The 17,561-nt window shown below is 64.1% G+C and overlaps 2 protein-coding genes across 3 annotated transcripts in view; both read left to right on the top strand.

Annotated features, from left to right (window-relative positions):
* The window catches only part of KDM2A (lysine demethylase 2A), a 32,648-nt gene extending 24,953 nt beyond the window's left edge, over window positions 1–7,695 (top strand). Inside the window, exons 13-21 of the mRNA XM_042022672.1 lie at window positions 849–932; window positions 2,552–2,818; window positions 2,940–3,071; window positions 3,150–3,239; window positions 3,842–4,554; window positions 5,501–5,664; window positions 5,922–6,080; window positions 6,174–6,389; window positions 6,490–7,695. Coding sequence (XP_041878606.1) covers window positions 849–932; window positions 2,552–2,818; window positions 2,940–3,071; window positions 3,150–3,239; window positions 3,842–4,554; window positions 5,501–5,664; window positions 5,922–6,080; window positions 6,174–6,389; window positions 6,490–6,671 — 2,007 coding nt within the window. The 3' untranslated portion in view covers window positions 6,672–7,695. The remainder of the gene's footprint in view (window positions 1–848; window positions 933–2,551; window positions 2,819–2,939; window positions 3,072–3,149; window positions 3,240–3,841; window positions 4,555–5,500; window positions 5,665–5,921; window positions 6,081–6,173; window positions 6,390–6,489) is intronic.
* Window positions 7,696–10,135: 2,440 nt separating this feature from the next.
* Window positions 10,136–17,184, top strand: GRK2 (G protein-coupled receptor kinase 2). 2 transcript variants are annotated; one of them, XM_042022671.1, is made up of 21 exons: window positions 10,136–10,294; window positions 11,033–11,109; window positions 11,692–11,765; window positions 11,969–12,070; window positions 12,280–12,354; window positions 12,796–12,857; window positions 13,063–13,114; window positions 13,250–13,341; window positions 13,557–13,656; window positions 13,736–13,814; window positions 13,901–14,031; window positions 14,325–14,419; window positions 14,497–14,604; window positions 14,689–14,755; window positions 14,949–15,049; window positions 15,140–15,206; window positions 15,294–15,389; window positions 15,465–15,627; window positions 15,708–15,844; window positions 15,932–16,042; window positions 16,287–17,184. In XM_042022671.1, the coding sequence occupies exons 1-21, from the start codon at window positions 10,182–10,184 to the stop codon at window positions 16,446–16,448; spliced, it is 2,064 nt and encodes a 687-aa protein (XP_041878605.1). In that variant the 5' UTR covers window positions 10,136–10,181; the 3' UTR covers window positions 16,449–17,184. The 2 variants fall into 2 exon arrangements, with proteins under 2 accessions (XP_041878605.1, XP_041878604.1); XM_042022670.1 differs by having other exon boundaries at window positions 15,929–16,042.
* The last annotated feature ends 377 nt before the right edge of the window (window positions 17,185–17,561 follow it).

Raw genomic sequence — 17,561 nt, 5'->3', positions numbered from 1 at the left:
GCGCTGCCGGGGAGCCCAGGGGAGGCTGCGGCTTCCTGTCTCCCCAGACGCCCGGAAAACCGGGCGGGGGACACTCCGGGCACCCCTTGCCCTGGCCCTGCCTGGCAGCGGGAAGCACCGCCCGCCGGGATGCCGGCAGGAGGCTTCTGCCTGCGTAACCATGGCAACGTCAAGTAAATAAAGCACCTTTGCAACCGGCAAATTCGGTGGGGAATGGATGTGGGGAGGGGGCTGCGCTGGAGGGGGCTGAAAGGACCAGGGTGAGGGTGGGAGCCCCATGCACTGGGAGCGAGGGGCTGTCGCGCCGGAGGGCAGCGTGCCAGTCCGTGCCAGTCCGGTCGGTGCTGAGGGATCTCTCCCTCAAAGTCAAAGCCAAACCCCGAGGCAGTGCGGGGGAGCAGCTCTCGGCTACCAGCAGCTTGTGCCAGGCCATAGAGGGGGTGCTGGGGCACCACATCCTGCTGCTGCACCCTCCGGGCTGCCCTGTGCCTGGGATGCAGCTGGGGGGGCAATGCTGGTGAATCCTCCCCCCAAAATCCCCCCAGACTGCTGAATCTTGGTGCTCTCCCCTTCTACCACCGCCCAGCGCAGGGCCTCGGGGCTGAAATGCAGTTGATGAAAGCACTGGTGCAGATCGACTCGACAGAGCTTGTCTGTCTCATGTGGGGAGGAGGGATGGTTGCTGGCGGGTGTGGGGAGAGGAGGGCTCCTTCCCAGCCGCCTTTGAAGCATGCTGGCCTTGGCATCTGGTCGGAGCCTGCCTCGCTGGCGGGAGCCGTGTTTCCCTCTGCTCACACCTGTGCTTTTTGTCTCTCTGCTCTGTTCCCCCCCTCCTCTCTCTCCATTAGCTGCTGTTGGAAGAATACGCAAACAGCGACCCTAAACTGGCACTTACAGGCGTCCCCATCGTCCAGTGGCCCAAGAGAGATAAGGTAGGAGCTGTGAGGAGGGGATCCAGACGGGTGTCACGTGTTGAGTCGTTTCCCAGGCCTGGGGTGTGGTGGCACCGCTTCCATACCCGCCTCGGGAGCAGTGCCAGGGTGGGACACAGGGTGCAGCCACCTCCACGGCACCGCGGGCAAACCCGGAGGTCTCCCACCGTGCCGGTTATCCCAGCTCAGCTGATGGGTGGTAACCGGATCAGCGCCAGCTGCTCTGTATTCTCCAGCCCTTTGGTTGCCCTTGGAGAACGTGGAACCTTGTTGTGGGAGGAAGGGGTGATCCTGCTCTCCCAGCAGCCCTCTGGATTGATAAGGGAGGCCTGGATGGCCTGAGGAATGTTGCGTGTCAGGGAAGGTCTGGCTGTGGCAGAGGTGGGTGAGGTGTGAATGAGGTGTGGGGCAGTCCAGCCCCTCGCTGTGAGGTGTCCCTTGTGTCTCTGTCCCTGTGCTGTAGGATTGGGTCTTGGAACCCCAAGCAAGGTGGCTCTCTCCTGGGAGTCTCTGCCTGTGGATAGCAGCCAGCTGTTCAGCAGTGGGACCTTTCCATGCATCCCTGCTCTTCCCTGTCCAGCTGTGCTCATAGCCCAGGGTGCACAGCTGGGCTACAGCCTGGGCTGAGCTGGCTGGGCAGATGGAGGCACGGAGCAGCCGGACTTCCCCTCCGCAGGCTGCCTTCCTGTGGCCTGCCAGGATGGCTCCCAGAGGTCACTGCTTCCTTCCTGCCAGGAGATGGGCTCACAGGCAGGCTATGGGAAGAGCAGGACCCCATCACACTGGGAAGGATGGGTAACACCCATTTGGGAGTCTGGAGACAAATGAGCCTCTCAGATTGCCCTTTGGAGGTGCCCGTCTCTGCTCGCCTGCCCTACCCAGGGGATCCAGCGTGATCCTTGTGCAGCACAAGCATCTTGGGCAGCTTTTCTGAGAGGTGTGACCTGGGGATGTCTGCATGCTTTGGGTGCAGCACTCTGAGGCTTGGCACATCCGCAGCCTTGTGCTGGGGCTTTTGGGAGCCTGCCCTTCCCCAAACCCATCAGCTGCGGTGCGCATCCCAGCACAGCCAATCCCAGGAGGATGCTGCAGCCAGCAGATTTCCTGTAAGGGCTGATGGGATGTAGGGTGACAGCTGGAGAGCTGTGCTGTCCTACCTGCACTGTAAACAAGGAGGGTGTGGGTGTTCCCAGTGTGCCTCGAGCTTGGGAAAGAGTGGCCTGAGCTGGGTTCTGTCCCCTTGAGCAGCTGGCAGGGTGACACAGAGAGGACAGCCATGGTGGACCTTGCCTCAGAAGGAAAGGGTGGCTGTTGTTGGAGCACCACAACACTTTTGGGACTCAGCAGCCTTTTTCAGACCCATTTGAGCCCTGACTGGGGACAGGGGGAGGAAGGGGAGCTCTTGGTGTGGGGTAGTGTGAGGGGTTAGGGAGTGTGCTCCAGAGCTGCCAGGTCAGCGCTGATCCAGGCGCGTTGGCTGCGGAGCGCTGAGGGAACAGAGCTGTTCTCAGGCACGTTATCCAAAATCAGTGCCAGATCTGGGGATCAGAGCCTTCCAGATCCCAGCAGAACGCAGCACTTCCCTCCCTTCACCCCATTCCCTCTCTCCCTGTTGGCAGCTAAAGCTCCAGGCCCGGCTGCGGGTGCGCCTGCCCACCATCCCCATCACCAAGCCGCACACCATGAAGCCAACGCCGCGCCCGACTCCCGTCAGGTCCACGGTGTCTCCCATCGTGTCGGGCGCCCGGCGGAGGCGGGTGCGGTGCCGGAAATGCAAGGCCTGCATGCAGGGCGAGTGTGGCATGTGCCACTACTGCAGGGACATGAAGAAGTTCGGCGGGCCCGGCCGCATGAAGCAGTCCTGCGTCCTCCGGCAGTGCTTGGCGGTGAGTCCAAGTTGGATTCCTGGGGGATAGCTGGTTGCTTCTCCACAGTTCAGGTAGTAGGGAAGGAAAGGGGGAAGGCTGTCCCACCTCACCCTGGTTTCAGCCCTGCTTTCCCTTGTAGCCCAGGCTGCCTCACTCGGTCACGTGTGCACTTTGCGGGGAGGTGGATCAGAACGAGGACTCGCAGGACTTTGAGAAGAAGCTCATGGAGTGCTGTATCTGCAATGAGATCGTTCACCCCGGCTGTCTGCAGGTGAGCAGGGCACATGCTGGGCAAAGGGGGGCTCTGCTGTGGGGCTGGGCTGCTGTTGACCCCCTCCTCTCGTTGCAGATGGATGGGGAAGGGCTGCTCAATGATGAGCTCCCCAACTGCTGGGAGTGCCCCAAGTGCTACCAGGGTGACGACGCAGAGAAGGGCCAGGTAAGGAGCTGTGCTGTGGCGAGGCAGGATCTGCGTCCTCCACCCCTCCCACAGCATCCTGCCAGGGATGTGTTCAGCCAGCATGGGCTGGAGTTGGGCAGCAACCAGTGAGAATGAGGACCATGAGGGTGCAGCACCTGGGGGCCTGGGCACATCCTGCTGCAATGTGATCCTGAGATATTCCACTGTAAGAGACACTGGACTGTTAGGCACAGAGTGGAAGCCACCCCCAACCTCAAGGGGCACCCCTTTTGAGAAGGGGGAAGGAAAATGTTTGTTGCTGGTGTGGGTGGACCAGAGGTACTTAGATGAGCTGTTAGGAGGAAATTACTGTGAGGGTGGTGAGGCCCAGGCACAGGTTGCCCAGCAAAGCTGTGGATGCCCCATCCCTGAAGTGTCCAAGGCCAGGCTGGATGGGGCTTGGAGCAACCTGGGATAGCGGAAGGTGTCCCTAAGTTCTAACCCAAACCGTTCTGTGATTCTACCTGGGCACTGCTGGTGCAGGTCCTGCCAGCACTGTTGTGTTTCTCCGGGGAAGAGGAGAGGGGAAAAGCCTTCTCCAGGCCCCATTCCCGTTAACCAGCCTCACTGCTTCCCCGCAGAAGCGGAAGGTGGAGGAGAGCGACGAAGACACGGCGCAAGCCAAGGTGCTGCGGCCCCTGCGGAGCTGCGAGGAGCCCCTGACCCCCCCGCCCAACTCGCCCACCCCGATGCTGCAGCTGATCCACGACCCCGCGTCCCCCCGCGGGGTGGTGACGCGCTCGTCCCCGGGGGCCGGGCCCAGCGACCACCACAGCGCCAGCCGGGACGAGCGCTTCAAGCGCCGGCAGCTGCTGCGGCTCCAGGCCACGGAGAGGACCATGGTGCGGGAGAAGGAGAACAACCCCAGCGGCAAGAAGGAGCTGTCGGAGGTGGAGAAAGCCAAGCTGCACGGCTCCTACCTCACCGTGACGCTCCAGCGCCCCACCAAAGATGTCCACGGCACTTCGATCGTCCCCAAGCTCCAAGCCATCACGGCCTCCTCGGCCAACCTGCAGCACTCGCCGCGCGTGGTCGTGCGCCACGCGCCCGCCAGGATGCCCCTGCGGAGCGGGGGCGATGAGGAGGCGGCCGCCGAGGAAGAGGAGGAGGAAGAGGAGGAGGAGGACGAGAACGCGGAGGAGGGGGGGGCGGCCCGGCTGAACGGGCGTGGGGGCCGGGCGCAGGAGGGCGAGGAGAGCTGCGTCCAGCGCGAGGTCTGGATGTCCGTGTTCCGCTACCTCACCCGCAGGGAGCTTTGCGAGTGCATGCGGGTGTGCAAGACCTGGTACAAGTGGTGAGTGTGGGGACGCGTCCTGGGGTTGGGGGCACGTCCGTGGGGGACATCCAGGGGGAACGGGAAAGGATCTCGCTTTGGTGCCCTCCCGTCTCTCCCCAGAGCCTGGCAGCGTCACTGTAGCCAGTCCTGGTGCCTCTGCCATGTGTGCGCCCATCTCTCTTGTTCCCTTCTGCCTTCTTCCTGTCCCCTGCCGCGTCCTTGTGAGGTGCCACTGCCCTTTCCCCACCCACCACCCTGATGGTGCTTGCCCTTCCTGGCCTCCCGCGCTGCCTCCCCTCCCAGCAGGCAGGGAAGGCAGGCTGAGGCGGGATGCGTTTGCTGGCTGGAAGCGCCTCGGGGGGCAGCAGGCCCAAAGACAATGCTGGCACTGGGACAGCTGTGCGTGGAGGGCTTGGGAACAGACGGGAATGGAAACTGGGAGGTTTCTAACAGCCGAGCAGCAGGGATGGCCTGCTTTGATCAGCAGCTGGTGGCAGTGGTGTGGCAGAGGAGTGTCCCCTTGCCTGCACCTTCAGGGGCTCAGCTAAGCTGCCATTGGGTCCTGGCTCTCCACAAACTCCCGTGGGAGAGGAAGAGTTTCCTCCTGGCGAAGCAGCGAGCTCTGCTGGGGCTGTGGGGTGGGACACACAGAGTGTTCTGCAGACTGGGAGTAAGGATCCCTAAGGTCAGGAGAAACACCCAGATGGGGCAAGCAGGCCTGCAGCTGCAACTTGGAATCTTTTTTTGTGGCAGCAAAACCCTGCTAGGGCTGCTCTGGGTGGCCAGACGCCTTCAGCAACCTCCCATGTTTGGGCAAACCTATGGAAACCAGGAGGAGCAGCCTTGTTCTGTGGCTGGGCCCATGCCAGGGCTGGGCTCCTTCTGGAAGCCAGGCAACCTGCTGGCTGTCTATTATTCCATGGGACTCTTGGGACTCAACTTTCAGCCTTGTCCTTGTCCCCAGGTGCTGTGACAAGAGATTGTGGACAAAGATAGACTTGAGCAGGTGCAAGTCCATCACCCCCCAGGCGCTGAGCGGCATCATCAAAAGGCAGCCGGTCAGCCTCGACCTCAGCTGGACCAATATCTCAAAAAAACAGCTTACATGGCTCGTCAACAGGCTGCCAGGTGAGCGTGGGCTGGGGAGGGGTCTCTTTCTCTGCCACCAGCCTGCTCTGAGGCTTCCTGAGAGCTGGATCGTGGGGAGAGACACCCTGCAAACCTGGAAACTCCTGGGTGCCTGGGTCCCATCACCCAGCCACTGTCCCAGCCCAGGCAGGGAGGGGACCTTCTTCCTCATGTACCTGGAAAAAGATGGTGGAGATCTGGGATGCCTCGGAGCTGACCAAACCCGTCTAACTTGTTACCTGCCTCCCTTCTGCCAGGCCTGAAAGACCTCATCCTGGCGGGCTGTTCCTGGTCTGCGGTCTGCGCTCTCAGTACCTCCAGCTGCCCCCTTCTCAGGACCCTCGATCTTCGGTGGGCAGTAGGAATCAAGGACCCTCAGATCCGGGACTTACTCACGCCTCCAACAGACAAACCCAGTAAGCTGCTGCTGCCCTGGGGCTGAGTGGGATGGACAAGGGAAGGGTCCCCAGGGCAGTGTGTCCACTCTGTTTCTCCCGCTCCACGTGCAGGTCAGGACAATCGCAGCAAACTCCGCAACATGATCGACTTCCGGCTCGCCGGGCTGGACATCACGGATGCCACGCTGCGCCTGATCATCCGCCATATGCCCCTGCTCTCCCGCCTCGACCTCAGCCACTGCAACCACCTCACGGACCAGTCGGCCAACCTCCTCACCGCCGTGGGCTCTTCCACACGCAACTCCCTCACCGAGCTCAACATGGCAGGTGGGTGCCTTGCTCCAGGTGCCTCCTGGATTTCCCATCCCTCACCCCAGCGCTGGCTGCTGGAGGTGTCCCCCTCACGCTCCCTGTGCTCTCCCCGCAGGCTGCAATAAGCTGACGGACCAGGCCTTGCTGTACCTGCGCCGCATCTCCAACGTCACCCTCATCGACCTGCGGGGCTGCAAACAGATCACCCGCAAAGCCTGTGAGCACTTCATCTCGGACCTGTCCATCAACAGCCTCTACTGCCTGTCCGATGAGAAGCTGATCCAAAAAATCAGCTAGAGACCCTCCCTGGGGCAGACTGAGGAGAAGGAAAAGAGCCCATCCCACCCCTCTCGGAGAGCCGCTCCTCCACCTCCCCCCCTTGCCCTCCGTGTCCTGCCGCTGCCTCCCACCTGACTCGGCAGGCAGGGCCGCCGCTGGCCTCGCTCCGCTGTCCTTCCTCCTCCTCCTTCCCCGGGACTTCTGCCGAGGAAGATGTCCCGCCAGGCTGGCCAGTACCAGAGGAGGAACGGGCGCACGGCAGGGAGCCTCGGCCCGGAGGCTGGCCACTCCCGAGGCGGCGGCTGTAACCGAGGCCTCTGCGCAGAGAAATGGGGCACCCTCTCCCCCCAGCTTTTCCCCTCCACCCCGTCGTCTCCTTGCCTTGAAACACTTGTTGCTTCCCCCATAGCACAAAGCTTGAGGGTCGAGGCCTCTCCAAGGAAGTGGGAGCAGGGCCAGAACGCCCCGTCCCCCTCGGTGCCACCACCAGCTCGGTGCTCCCCTACGGTCTCCCCCCCTTTCCCTTCCCCTCCCCCTCATCTGGCTGCAGGGACTGCTATCCATCCCCCTTCTCCTCCCACACATCCAGGCGGTTCTTTGGGTGCCCAGGGCAGGAGCCCCGTGGCCGGGGTGTCCCGGGAGCAGGGGCTGGGGGATAACTCGTCTGTCGGAGGGGATGGAGCAGGGGAGAACCCACAGGTACACCAGAGCTCAGGGAGGACTCGGGAAGTATCAGCCAGGGGTGAGTGAGCACGGGGTGGGGACAGGAGCTGCCTCCTCTTCCTCCCCAGCTCCCGGCACCATGAAGCACTCTGGGGCCGGAGGGGCGAGGGCTGCTCCGCGGCCTGGGACCGAACTGGCATCGTCCACTCCTTCCCCACCCCCACCCCCTTTTCGCTGCCTATTTTCCTTTGCAATGAATGGTCGGTCCAAAGAACCTCTCTCTAGGGCAGCAGAGAGCTTTTTGCACTTTAAAAAAAAAAAAAACAAAAAAACAAACAAAAAAAGACAAAAAACAACAACAAAAAAAAGACGACAAAAAAACCGGAAAAAAAAAAAAAAAAGAAAGGAAAAAAGGTTGGAATCTTGGAATCTTCTTTTTCTGGGTCACTATTTTATTTCCCTCCCTGTCCTGCCTGTGCCCGGAAGCTCCCCCTCTCTGTCCCCCCGGTGTCAGCACCCTGCTCTCTCCCTGGCAGCGTACAGATAGCACAATCCGGGGTGCCCCCTCCGTGCCACCACCGGCCCCCAGCCCCGCAGGGGTCCCCGGGGGGCAGCCCGCACCCCCCCGCTGCTTCAGAAGCAATAAGGGAGGACAGGCGGCCCGCGGGGGCTGTCCCCGGCAGGGGGACACGAGGGGACAATCCCGCAGTGCCTGGGACAAGGGGCAGTGTGGCCGCAGCGGAGCCGGAGGGCTCGGAGCAGGAAACCCCCCCCTTCCCCCCTAGGCGAGAGGAGGAGCCTTCGGCCTCGGCCTCTCTCGGCGGCGGCTCCCGGGAAAGACGTCGGAAGAATTAAAAGCTTTTCTTTTTCCTTTGGATTCCTTTTGAGTTTTGCAACGAGAAAGAAACAAATTTCCAGAGCTGGGGTTGAGAGGGGCGAGGGGGGGGAGGGTCCCTCCTCCGCGGGGCCGGCACCCCCCTGCCCGCCGTGTCCCCCCCTCTCCAGGCGCAGAGACTCCGGCGTGTGCGACCCTCCTCACCACCCCGGCGTGGTGCAAATCCACAAGGAAGAAAAAAAGAGAATTATATATAATAAAAATCACTTAGTGATTTAAAACCAACCCAGCCTGCTCCCTAAAGACAACTCCTGCAAGCAAAGTCACTTGTTTAAGGGTTTGGTTGTGGTTTTGTTTCGTTTCGATCCCTCCTTCCCTCCCTTCCTCCCTCCCTCCCTTCCCCGGAGAAATATTGTAAATATCTATTTTTTTGTTGGCGATTTAGAGTCCATCTCTGATGTTTGTGCTTTAAAATTAAATGTAAGCATTAAGGGTAAAAGCAAACCAAGTCTTGCGCTCTCTCAGTTGGGGCTGGGGGTTCTTGGCTGGGGCAGAGGGAGGGCACCTACTTGGCAATTATTTTAGGTTTTCTTTAGTTTTTCCTCTTTTTTTTTTTTTTTTTTTCCTTTCTGAGCCTTCTCCTATCCTGGATTTTCAGAGAGGCTCTTTGCTCATACCATATTCCCACCAGGCTCGGCGAGCTGTTGTGGGGGGAGGGAAGAATCCCAGCCTCCCAAGGGAAAGAATTGCTTCTTGGGGGAGGATTTTTGGAATAAAAAAAATTTGAAAAAAAATAACCAAACCAACAACTACAATCCATGAGTGTGAGCTCTTCCCGTTTGGCTGGGAGGGAAGTGGAGGGAACAAGGCCAGGGCTGGGACCTCCTGTGTCCCCCCTGTCCCCAGCACTGGGGCTGTCCCAGCTGCCAGAGAGGAAACTGGAGCACCGTCGGTGGTGGCAGCTGTCCCGGTGTCCCCACTGTCTCCTGCCGGGTGGTGGCAGCTGTCCCCGTGTCCCATCACCTCCTGCCAGGGCCCCAGGTCCTCCAGAGGCCTGTGGGGCCCTTGCCCTCCACATCCCTTGGGAAACCTACCCCCTCCCAGTGGATTCCTGGGCCACCAGGGTGACATTTAGTGTCCCCCACCCTGCGGGGATGTCACGGCCCAGGTCCCCGCGGCGGCTGGGCCGTGACATTTGCATGGCGAGACACGGGGCAGGTGACACCACCCTCCACGGGTGGCTGAGGCCACTGTCACGCTCCCTGTGCCCTGGTCCCCAAGTGCCACCACGTGCCTCGCCTGGGCACCAGGCCAAGCGAATCTCAGCGCCCCGACCCCTTGCCTGTCCCCTCCAGGTGTCCCCCCCTGGCCTCGGGGACAGGGAGCCCGCGCACGGTGTCACACACACGTGGTGACGCGGTCACACACGGTGACACCTGCTGCCACGCGTGGCACCTGTGGTCGCACACTGCGCGGCGTGGAATGACACACGCGATGTCACACACACACACAGAGCCACTGTCACACACACCCGTGGCGTCTCTCACACCGTGTCACACCCACGGCGCCACACACAGAGACGGCGCTACACCCACGGTGTCACACCCCCACGCTGGCACACACACCCGCTGTCACACTCGCATCCGGTGTCGCACCCAGTGTCACACACAGCGTGTCACACGCACACACCCGGTGTCGCACACACCGCCAGTGCCACAGCCGGTGTCACGGCCCCTCCCGGACGGGCGTGGCGGCGGCGCTGTCCCCGCCCGGCCCCGCTGTCCCCGCCCCGCGTCCCGGTGCGGCCGCGCCCCGTTCCGCGCTCCGCTCCCGCCGCTCCGGGCGCTGCCGGGCGCTGCCGCCGCCCGCGTCCCGGGGCCGCCGAGCCCCTCCCGGCCGCTCCCCGCTCCTCCGCCCGGCTCCTCTCCGGCCCCGTTCCGCTTCCGGGCGCGGTTCCGGTTCCGGGGCCGGCGGGTCGGGTCGGGCCGGGGCCGGTGCGGCGGCGGCGGCGGGGCCGGCGGCGCGGCACGATGGCGGACCTGGAGGCGGTGCTGGCGGACGTGAGTTACCTGATGGCCATGGAGAAGAGCCGCGCCGCGCCCGCCGCCCGCGCCAGCAAGAGGATCGTCCTGCCCGAGCCCAGGTGAGGCCCCGCCGCTGCCCCTCCGCTTGTCCGTCCGTCTGTCCGCCCCCGGCACCGCCACCGCCGGTCCCCCGGGCACCCCCTCCCGGCACCGCTCGCACCCGCCCGCGGGTCACGGACGCCTCCTGCACACGTGTGTGCCGGTCACACCTGCCCGGACACACGGACATGGACACAGGGACATGGACACACACGGATACGGACACACACGCGTCACGCCTGTTGCACAGACAGACACACGGACATGGACGCACACATACGCATTTCCTGCCTGACACAGGGATACACAAACACGGACACATGGACACGGACACACACACATCCTGCCGGACACACAGACACAGTCCCACCCAGCTGTGTGGCCCCTCTGTCCCCGCAGTGTCACACCCGTGTGGAGACACACCTCACACACACACACACACACACCTGTACCCAGGTGTGCAGAGGGTCACGGTCCCCACTCCCCCCGCCAGACCCCGGTGCCCTCCTGCGCCTTCACTGCCAGGCACCTGGGAAGCTTTTTTAGGGGGGGCACTCGTCCCCACCCTCCCTTGGCCCCCAGTGCACGGGACACGCTGTGGTTCTGGCACCCAGCAACGTGCCACACTTGGTGGGGACACACGGGATGGTAGGACATGCATGCCACCAGGGCTTGGGGACATGGGAGGAGCAGGAGAGGACGGGTGGGGAGCAGGGGTCCGTCAGGGGCACAGCTGAGCCCCTCCGGTGTGTCCCCAGCATCCGCAGCGTCATGCAGAAGTACCTGGAGGACCGGGGAGAGGTGACATTTGACAAGATCTTCACACAGAAGATTGGTGAGCTGGGGACACAGGGGCTGTGGTGGACATGGGGGGCACCGTGGCCAGCGCCCACAAGCACAGGGGCAGGCATGGCTGGGCTGGGGGGCTGCACTGGTGGCCACCATGAGAGCGAGAGTGGCCGTGGGAATGGCAGGAGGGTTGTGGGGCCAGGCTGGACAAGGGTGCCGGGGGGCTGCGCCACATTCCCCACCCTGTGTCCCCCGCCCTGTCACTTCCCCCCACGCCAGCGCAAACCGTCCGGGGCAGGAAGCGCCTCTCACTTCCTCCTGCCGGCTCCGGCGGTTTCCGGGCACGTCCGCCCTGCTCCGTGTGCCCGCCCGTGCCCCTCCTCCACTGTGCCCCACAGCAGCCCCCTCAGTGCCCCGTGCTGTCCCAGGGCGCTGCTCCATGTGCCAGCTGTGTCCTTGTCACCCTGTCACCCTGCCAAGTCCTCACCGCTCCCTGCTTGGCACTTCCCCTTCGCCGAGCCTGGCACTGGGGTGGCAGCAGGGCTGGGCAGGCCCAGGGGATGTCCCTGTGTCCCTTGGTCCAGGCTGGGGGGCTGTCACCTCTCACGCCGTGGCTCTGTCCCTGCAGGCTACCTGCTCTTCCGGGATTTTGCCTTCAACCAGGCCGAGGAGGCCAAGCCCCTGATGGAATTTTATGAGGAGGTGAGGCGGGGCACCCCAGCGACAGCCCCCTGTGTTCACCAGGAGGGCTGGGGTGGGGTTGGTACCTCCAGGGCCCACGGGCACCACAGACACAGTGCCCAGGGAGCCAGGAGATGCTCTCCCATGGGACGGTGGCACCCAGAGGGGCCACGATTCCCAGCATCCTGTGTGCCCTGGTGCCACTGGAGCTGTGCCCTGTCCAGATCAAGAAGTACGAGAAGCTGGACTCGGAGGAGGAGCGAGCTGCCCGGAGCCGCCACATCTTCGACCATTACATCATGAAGGAGCTGCTGGCCTGCTCCCACGTGAGTGCCAGCCCCTGGGGGGCGGGAGGGATGTCCCCAGTGTGCCCACAGCGTCCTCAGAGGGAGCTCCAAACCCCCCACAGGCTCCGTCCTGGGAGCCACATCCCAGCCCTGTGGATGGCGGTTCCTCTGTGGATTCCTGCCTCACGCAGCCCGGCCTGGCCGCTGTCCCTTCTGCCCGAGGTGACACGGTGCTGTCCCCCTCACAGCCCTTCTCCAAGAGCGCCACGGAGCACGTCCAGAGCCGCCTGAGCAAGAAGCAGGTGCCCCCAGACCTCTTCCAGGTGGGCATCACCTGGGACAGGGAAGGGTCCCTGCCACCTGTGGCACTCAGAGAGTTAATCCTTAGAGGGGGCTGGGGGTGATGGGAGGGGGGTGTCCCAGGAGGAATGGGGACCCCAAGGAATGGTGAGCGGGTCCCTGGGGTGCTGGGAGTGAGGGAGATTGCTTGTGGTTGCCGTGGGGTGGTGGAAGACTGAGGGCTGGAGGTAGCAGGGGGTCCTCAGAGGGAGGTGATTGGCACCCTGGATGTCACCCTAGGGCTCCCCAGGGCTGGTGGTGTTGGGGTCCCCAGAGACTGAGGTGGCAGAAGCATCCCCGAGAGCCTGGAAGCGGCAGTGGGGGGATGTGAAATCCCAGGGGTGGAGGAGACCCCACGTAGTGATGGGATAGGGGTGGCCTGGGTGGCCCTGGGGAGCCAGCGCTGAGCCCCGTGTCCTCCCCAGCCCTACATTGAGGAGATCTGCCAGAACCTGCGTGGGGGCATCTTCCAGAAATTCATTGAGAGGTGAGTTGGGAGGAAATTCCCGTGCGGATCGGGGTGTCCCCTCGCACTGGGGACCAGGGTCTCCCTTCCCAGAGAGCCACCAGGGGGCCCCACACTGGGCACTGAGGGGTCTCTTCCTTTCCCGAGTGTCCAGACAAATCCAGGGAGTCTTAGAGGATGGTGTTGCTCTGGGATCTCCACTCTTGCCCTCTGTTTTTCCTTGCAGTGACAAGTTCACACGGTTCTGCCAGTGGAAGAACGTGGAGCTGAACATCCATGTGAGCAGGAATCCCTGCCCCTCACCTCCCAGGGAGGGGGATGTGCTTCCAGGGAGCCTCTGTGTCCCTCACTGGGAAAACTGGGGCAGGGGGGTGCTGTCCAGGCTCACCCCAGTCTCCTCCTCACCCCTCCAGCTCACCATGAACGACTTCAGTGTTCACCGAATCATTGGCCGCGGCGGCTTCGGGGAGGTCTATGGCTGCCGGAAAGCGGACACGGGCAAAATGTAACGGGAATGCTCCCACATGGAGAGACCCTCCCGGGATCTGGGGGTGCTGGGCGGTCCCAGGGGCATCCACAGTGGCTTTGCTGTGTCAGGGTGTTGTGGGAATATTGTCCTGGCTGCGAGCACCCAGGGCTGGCAGGGATGTGGGCAGGAGCTGGGTGCTGGCCCTGCTGTGGGGACATGGTGGCTGCAGGGACTCCATGTCCGTCCCCCAGGTACGCCATGAAGTGCTTGGACAAGAAACGCATCAAGATGAAGCAGGGCGAGACGCTGGCCCTCAACGAGCGCATCATGTTGTCCCTCGTCAGCACCGGGGTGAGGGGACACGGGTGCTGGGCAGGGGACAGGGGACAGGGCATGGGGACAGGGAGGGTGACCCCGTGTCTCCCGCCAGGACTGCCCATTCATCGTGTGCATGTCCTACGCCTTCCACACGCCCGACAAGCTCAGCTTCATCCTCGACCTCATGAATGGTGAGACCCCGGCCCTGAGGGCCCCCGTGGCTCAGAGCCCCCTTCCCACAGCTGCCCCGGGTGACAGCCGATCCCTGTTCCCACAGGGGGGGACCTGCACTATCACCTGTCCCAGCACGGAGTCTTCTCGGAGGCGGAGATGAGGTTCTACGCGGCCGAGATCATCCTGGGCCTGGAGCACATGCACAGCCGCTTCGTGGTGTACCGCGACCTCAAGGTGACCGTCCCCACCCACAGGACATCCCCGAGCCTTCAGAAACCCCTCTGGGACCCTGTGGGCACCCACAGGTGTCACAGACGCTGCAGGAGCCCTCCGAACGCTGTGGGCACTCCCCAAGCCCAGAGGGCACCCTCAGGTCCCACAGGCACCCTGACAGCAAAATCCGTGGGCACCCTGACACTTCGGGGGGCTCTCGGACACCCCCAAATCCCACAGAGCCCCCCCAGGCTCGCCACCCCCCTTCCCACGGGCCATTCTGGGGCTCAGGGTGTCACACGGTGTGTCTGCAGCCGGCAAACATCCTCCTGGACGAGTTCGGCCACGTCCGCATCTCCGACCTGGGCCTGGCCTGCGACTTCTCCAAGAAGAAGCCCCACGCCAGCGTGTGAGTGTGCCCACACCCCTGCCCGCCCTGCCCCCCCGCCCGGGGCGGCCCCTGACCCCCCTGTGCCCCCTCCCCAGGGGCACCCACGGGTACATGGCGCCGGAGGTGCTGCAGAAGGGGGTGGCCTACGACAGCAGCGCCGACTGGTTCTCGCTGGGCTGCATGCTCTTCAAGCTGCTCCGGGGGTGAGTGTGGGCTCAGCTGGGCACAGCTGGACACAGCTGGGCGCAGCTGGGCACTGCTGAGCCCTGTCTCCCTCCATGCTGCAGGCACAGCCCGTTCCGGCAGCACAAGACGAAGGACAAGCACGAGATCGACCGGATGACCCTCACCATGGTGCGTGGGGGCACTGAGGGGGCCATGGGCAAGGCATGGGCACCCCTGTTCTGCCGTGGCACCCACTGGCCTGAGGGGCACACAGGGGCTCAGGGACAGCTGTTCCCGGCCTGGAGCACGTGTTTGTGCCCCTCTGTGTGTCAGTGTGTGTCCCTGTCCCCGCTCACTGGCGTGCTCACGAAATCTCCTGCAGGCCGTGGAGCTGCCGGACTCCTTCTCCCCGGAGCTGCGCTCCCTGCTCGAGGGGCTGCTGCAGCGGGACGTCAACCGGCGCCTGGGCTGCATGGGGCGAGGGTGAGTGTCCCCAAGGCCCCCAGGGGACCAGGCAGAGCGTGTGGCACAGCCCCCCTGCAGCCGTGGTCACCCGCCCTCCTCCCTCCCCAGAGCGCAGGAGGTGAAGGAAGAGCCCTTCTTCAAGGGCCTGGACTGGCAGATGGTGTTCCTGCAGAAGGTGAGGGGTGTGTGCCCGTGGCTGGGGACAGGGACAGGGACACAGATGTGGGCGGTCACCCCTGTGACCCCCCCTTGCTGCCCGCAGTACCCGCCACCCCTCGTCCCGCCCCGCGGCGAGGTGAACGCGGCCGACGCCTTCGACATCGGCTCCTTCGACGAGGAGGACACCAAGGGCATCAAGGTAGCGGGCACAGGGGCCGAGCGTGGGGGCATCGGTGTCCGGCAGCCCCTCACCCCTGCATCCCGCCCTGCCCAGCTGCTGGAGAGCGACCAGGAGCTGTACCGCAACTTCCCGCTCACCATCTCGGAGCGCTGGCAGCAGGAGGTCACTGAGACCGTCTTCGACACCGTCAATGCCGACACCGACAAGCTGGAGGCTCGCAAGAAGGCCAAGAACAAGCAGCTGGGGCACGAGGAGGGTGAGTGGCGCCGGGGACCCCCAGCCTGAAGCACCCCCGGCCATGTGCCGGGTGCTGATCCCACCTCCCTGTGATTCCAGAGTACGCCATGGGCAAGGACTGCATCATGCACGGCTACATGGCCAAGCTGGGCAACCCCTTCCTGACGCAGTGGCAGCGCCGCTACTTCTACCTCTTCCCCAACCGCCTGGAGTGGCGTGGGGAGGGCGAGTCGCCGGTAAGGAGGGCACGGCACCGGCGGGATGAGGGGTGAGGGACCCCTGGGGAGACCCCGGGGGCCGGGCTGAGCCTGTCCCCCCAGCAGTCCCTGCTCACCATGGAGGAGATCGACTCGGTGGAGGAGACGCAGGTGAAGGAGCGCAAGTGCATCCTGCTCCGCATCCGCGGGGGCAAGCAGTTCGTGCTGCAGTGCGATGTGAGTGTCCCCCCCCGCCACCCCTTGGCTGCTGGCCACCTCCTGCTGCCTGCTAGCCATCCCCTCTGCTGCCTACTAGCCGCCTCTTGCTGGTCACTGGCCCTGCACGTTTAGTCCTTCAAGCCATGCCAGGGCATCGATACTGAAAACGTGGGGCAACCCCACAGCCCTGGAACCCCGGCAATCCCTGCCCGCCCCGTCCCCTGCCCTGTCTCCCTTCCTGACGCAGTTCCCTGCCCCGCAGAGCGACCCCGAGCTGGTGCAGTGGCGGAAGGAGCTGCGGGACGCACAGCGCCAGGCGCAGCAGCTGCTGCAGCGGGTGCCCCGCATGCAGAACAAGCCCCGCTCGCCCGTGGTGGAGCTCAGCAAAGTGCCGTTCATCCAGCGCTCCCCCAACGGGCTCTGACCCCTCCCCGAGCCCCCTTCCCCCTTCCCACCCCGCCTCTAATTTATTGGGTTGGGTTCCCGCGTGTCCCCCCCGCTCTCCGTGTGCCCAGAAGGAGGGGGGTGCGGGGGGGGACACTCCCGGTGCCGGTGTCACCCGGGGGCGTGGCTGCGGTGACGCCCGGCACCCTCTCCCCGGTGTGCCCCCCGGTCCTCCAGGAACTCTCCGGCTCAGATGAAGGCAGCCCCCGTCCCTCCCGCCCGCTTCCCAGTGCCGCGTGTGCCAAAGGGGGCCGGTGGGACCCCCCCAGCCGGCGCGTCCCCTCCTCCCCGCGCGGCTGTGCCCGTCCCGTGGGTGACAACCCCTCGTGTGTGTGTGGCTCTGTGTGAGTGAGTGTGTGCCCGGGGGGACCCCCTGTAAATACTGTGCCACGGGTCCCCTGCGCCCCCGGCTCTGCCGCTGCCCCTCCTGCCCCTCCCCAGGGCACCCCCTGCCCTCCCTCCCGAGGAGGAAGGAGGAGGTGGGACCCCCCCTAAATCAGCCAGGGGGTGGGCACAGGGGTGCCCCATGCCCCGCCAGTCCCTGGCAGCATCTGTAAATATTGGTCTCTGGTCGCTCTGCTCCCGGGGCTGGGGGGGCACCGGGCAGGGGGGCACTGGGCAGGGCCGGGGCAGTTGGGTGAGTGAGGTTTTCATGAGCAGAGATGTGAGAATGCAAAAGAAAAAAAGAGTTTTTATAATAAAAGGATACAAAAACATCATCCGGCTCCACCTCACTTGCGGGGGGGGGAGATGTCTCCATGCCCGCCGAGGGTGGCACGGAGTGCTAGACACCTCCTGTCGTGTGGGAGCTTCCTCTATGTCCCCCTGTGGACACACCAGCACTCTGGGACATCCCAGAGCATCCCCAAGTCCCACAGAATGGGGGTGCCGGGCCAGCGGGGGGTGCCGGGGGTCGTGTCCCCCGTTGCTGCGCTGTCCCCAGGGATGATCTTGGCTGTCCCTTGTCACCAGACAGTGCAGGTGCCACCTCTCCTGCCCGCACCCAGCCTGCGGGCAGCGCGTTGGGGCGCGGCGCAGCCGGGCCGGTGCTCCGGCATTCCTGGGGAGCGGCAGGGCCGGGAGGGGATGGGAT

The sequence above is a fragment of the Corvus kubaryi genome, unplaced genomic scaffold (genome assembly GCF_017639235.1).
Source record: "Corvus kubaryi isolate FWS band 111438036 unplaced genomic scaffold, C.kubaryi_AGA036_p1.0 37219, whole genome shotgun sequence".
NCBI lineage: Eukaryota > Metazoa > Chordata > Aves > Passeriformes > Corvidae > Corvus > Corvus kubaryi.
This window is presented reverse-complemented; position numbering and strand designations above follow the sequence as displayed.

Excerpts from the sequence above, each read along its gene's own strand:
- GRK2 (XM_042022670.1), top strand. The coding sequence starts at position 10,182 with ATGGCGGACCTGGAGGCGGTGCTGGCGGACGTGAGTTACCTGATGGCC. Across the intron at positions 12,355-12,795 it reads TGCCCCCAGACCTCTTCCAG|CCCTACATTGAGGAGATCTG; the intron begins GTGGGCATCACC and ends TGTCCTCCCCAG. Across the intron at positions 14,756-14,948 it reads ACCGGATGACCCTCACCATG|GCCGTGGAGCTGCCGGACTC; the intron begins GTGCGTGGGGGC and ends AATCTCCTGCAG.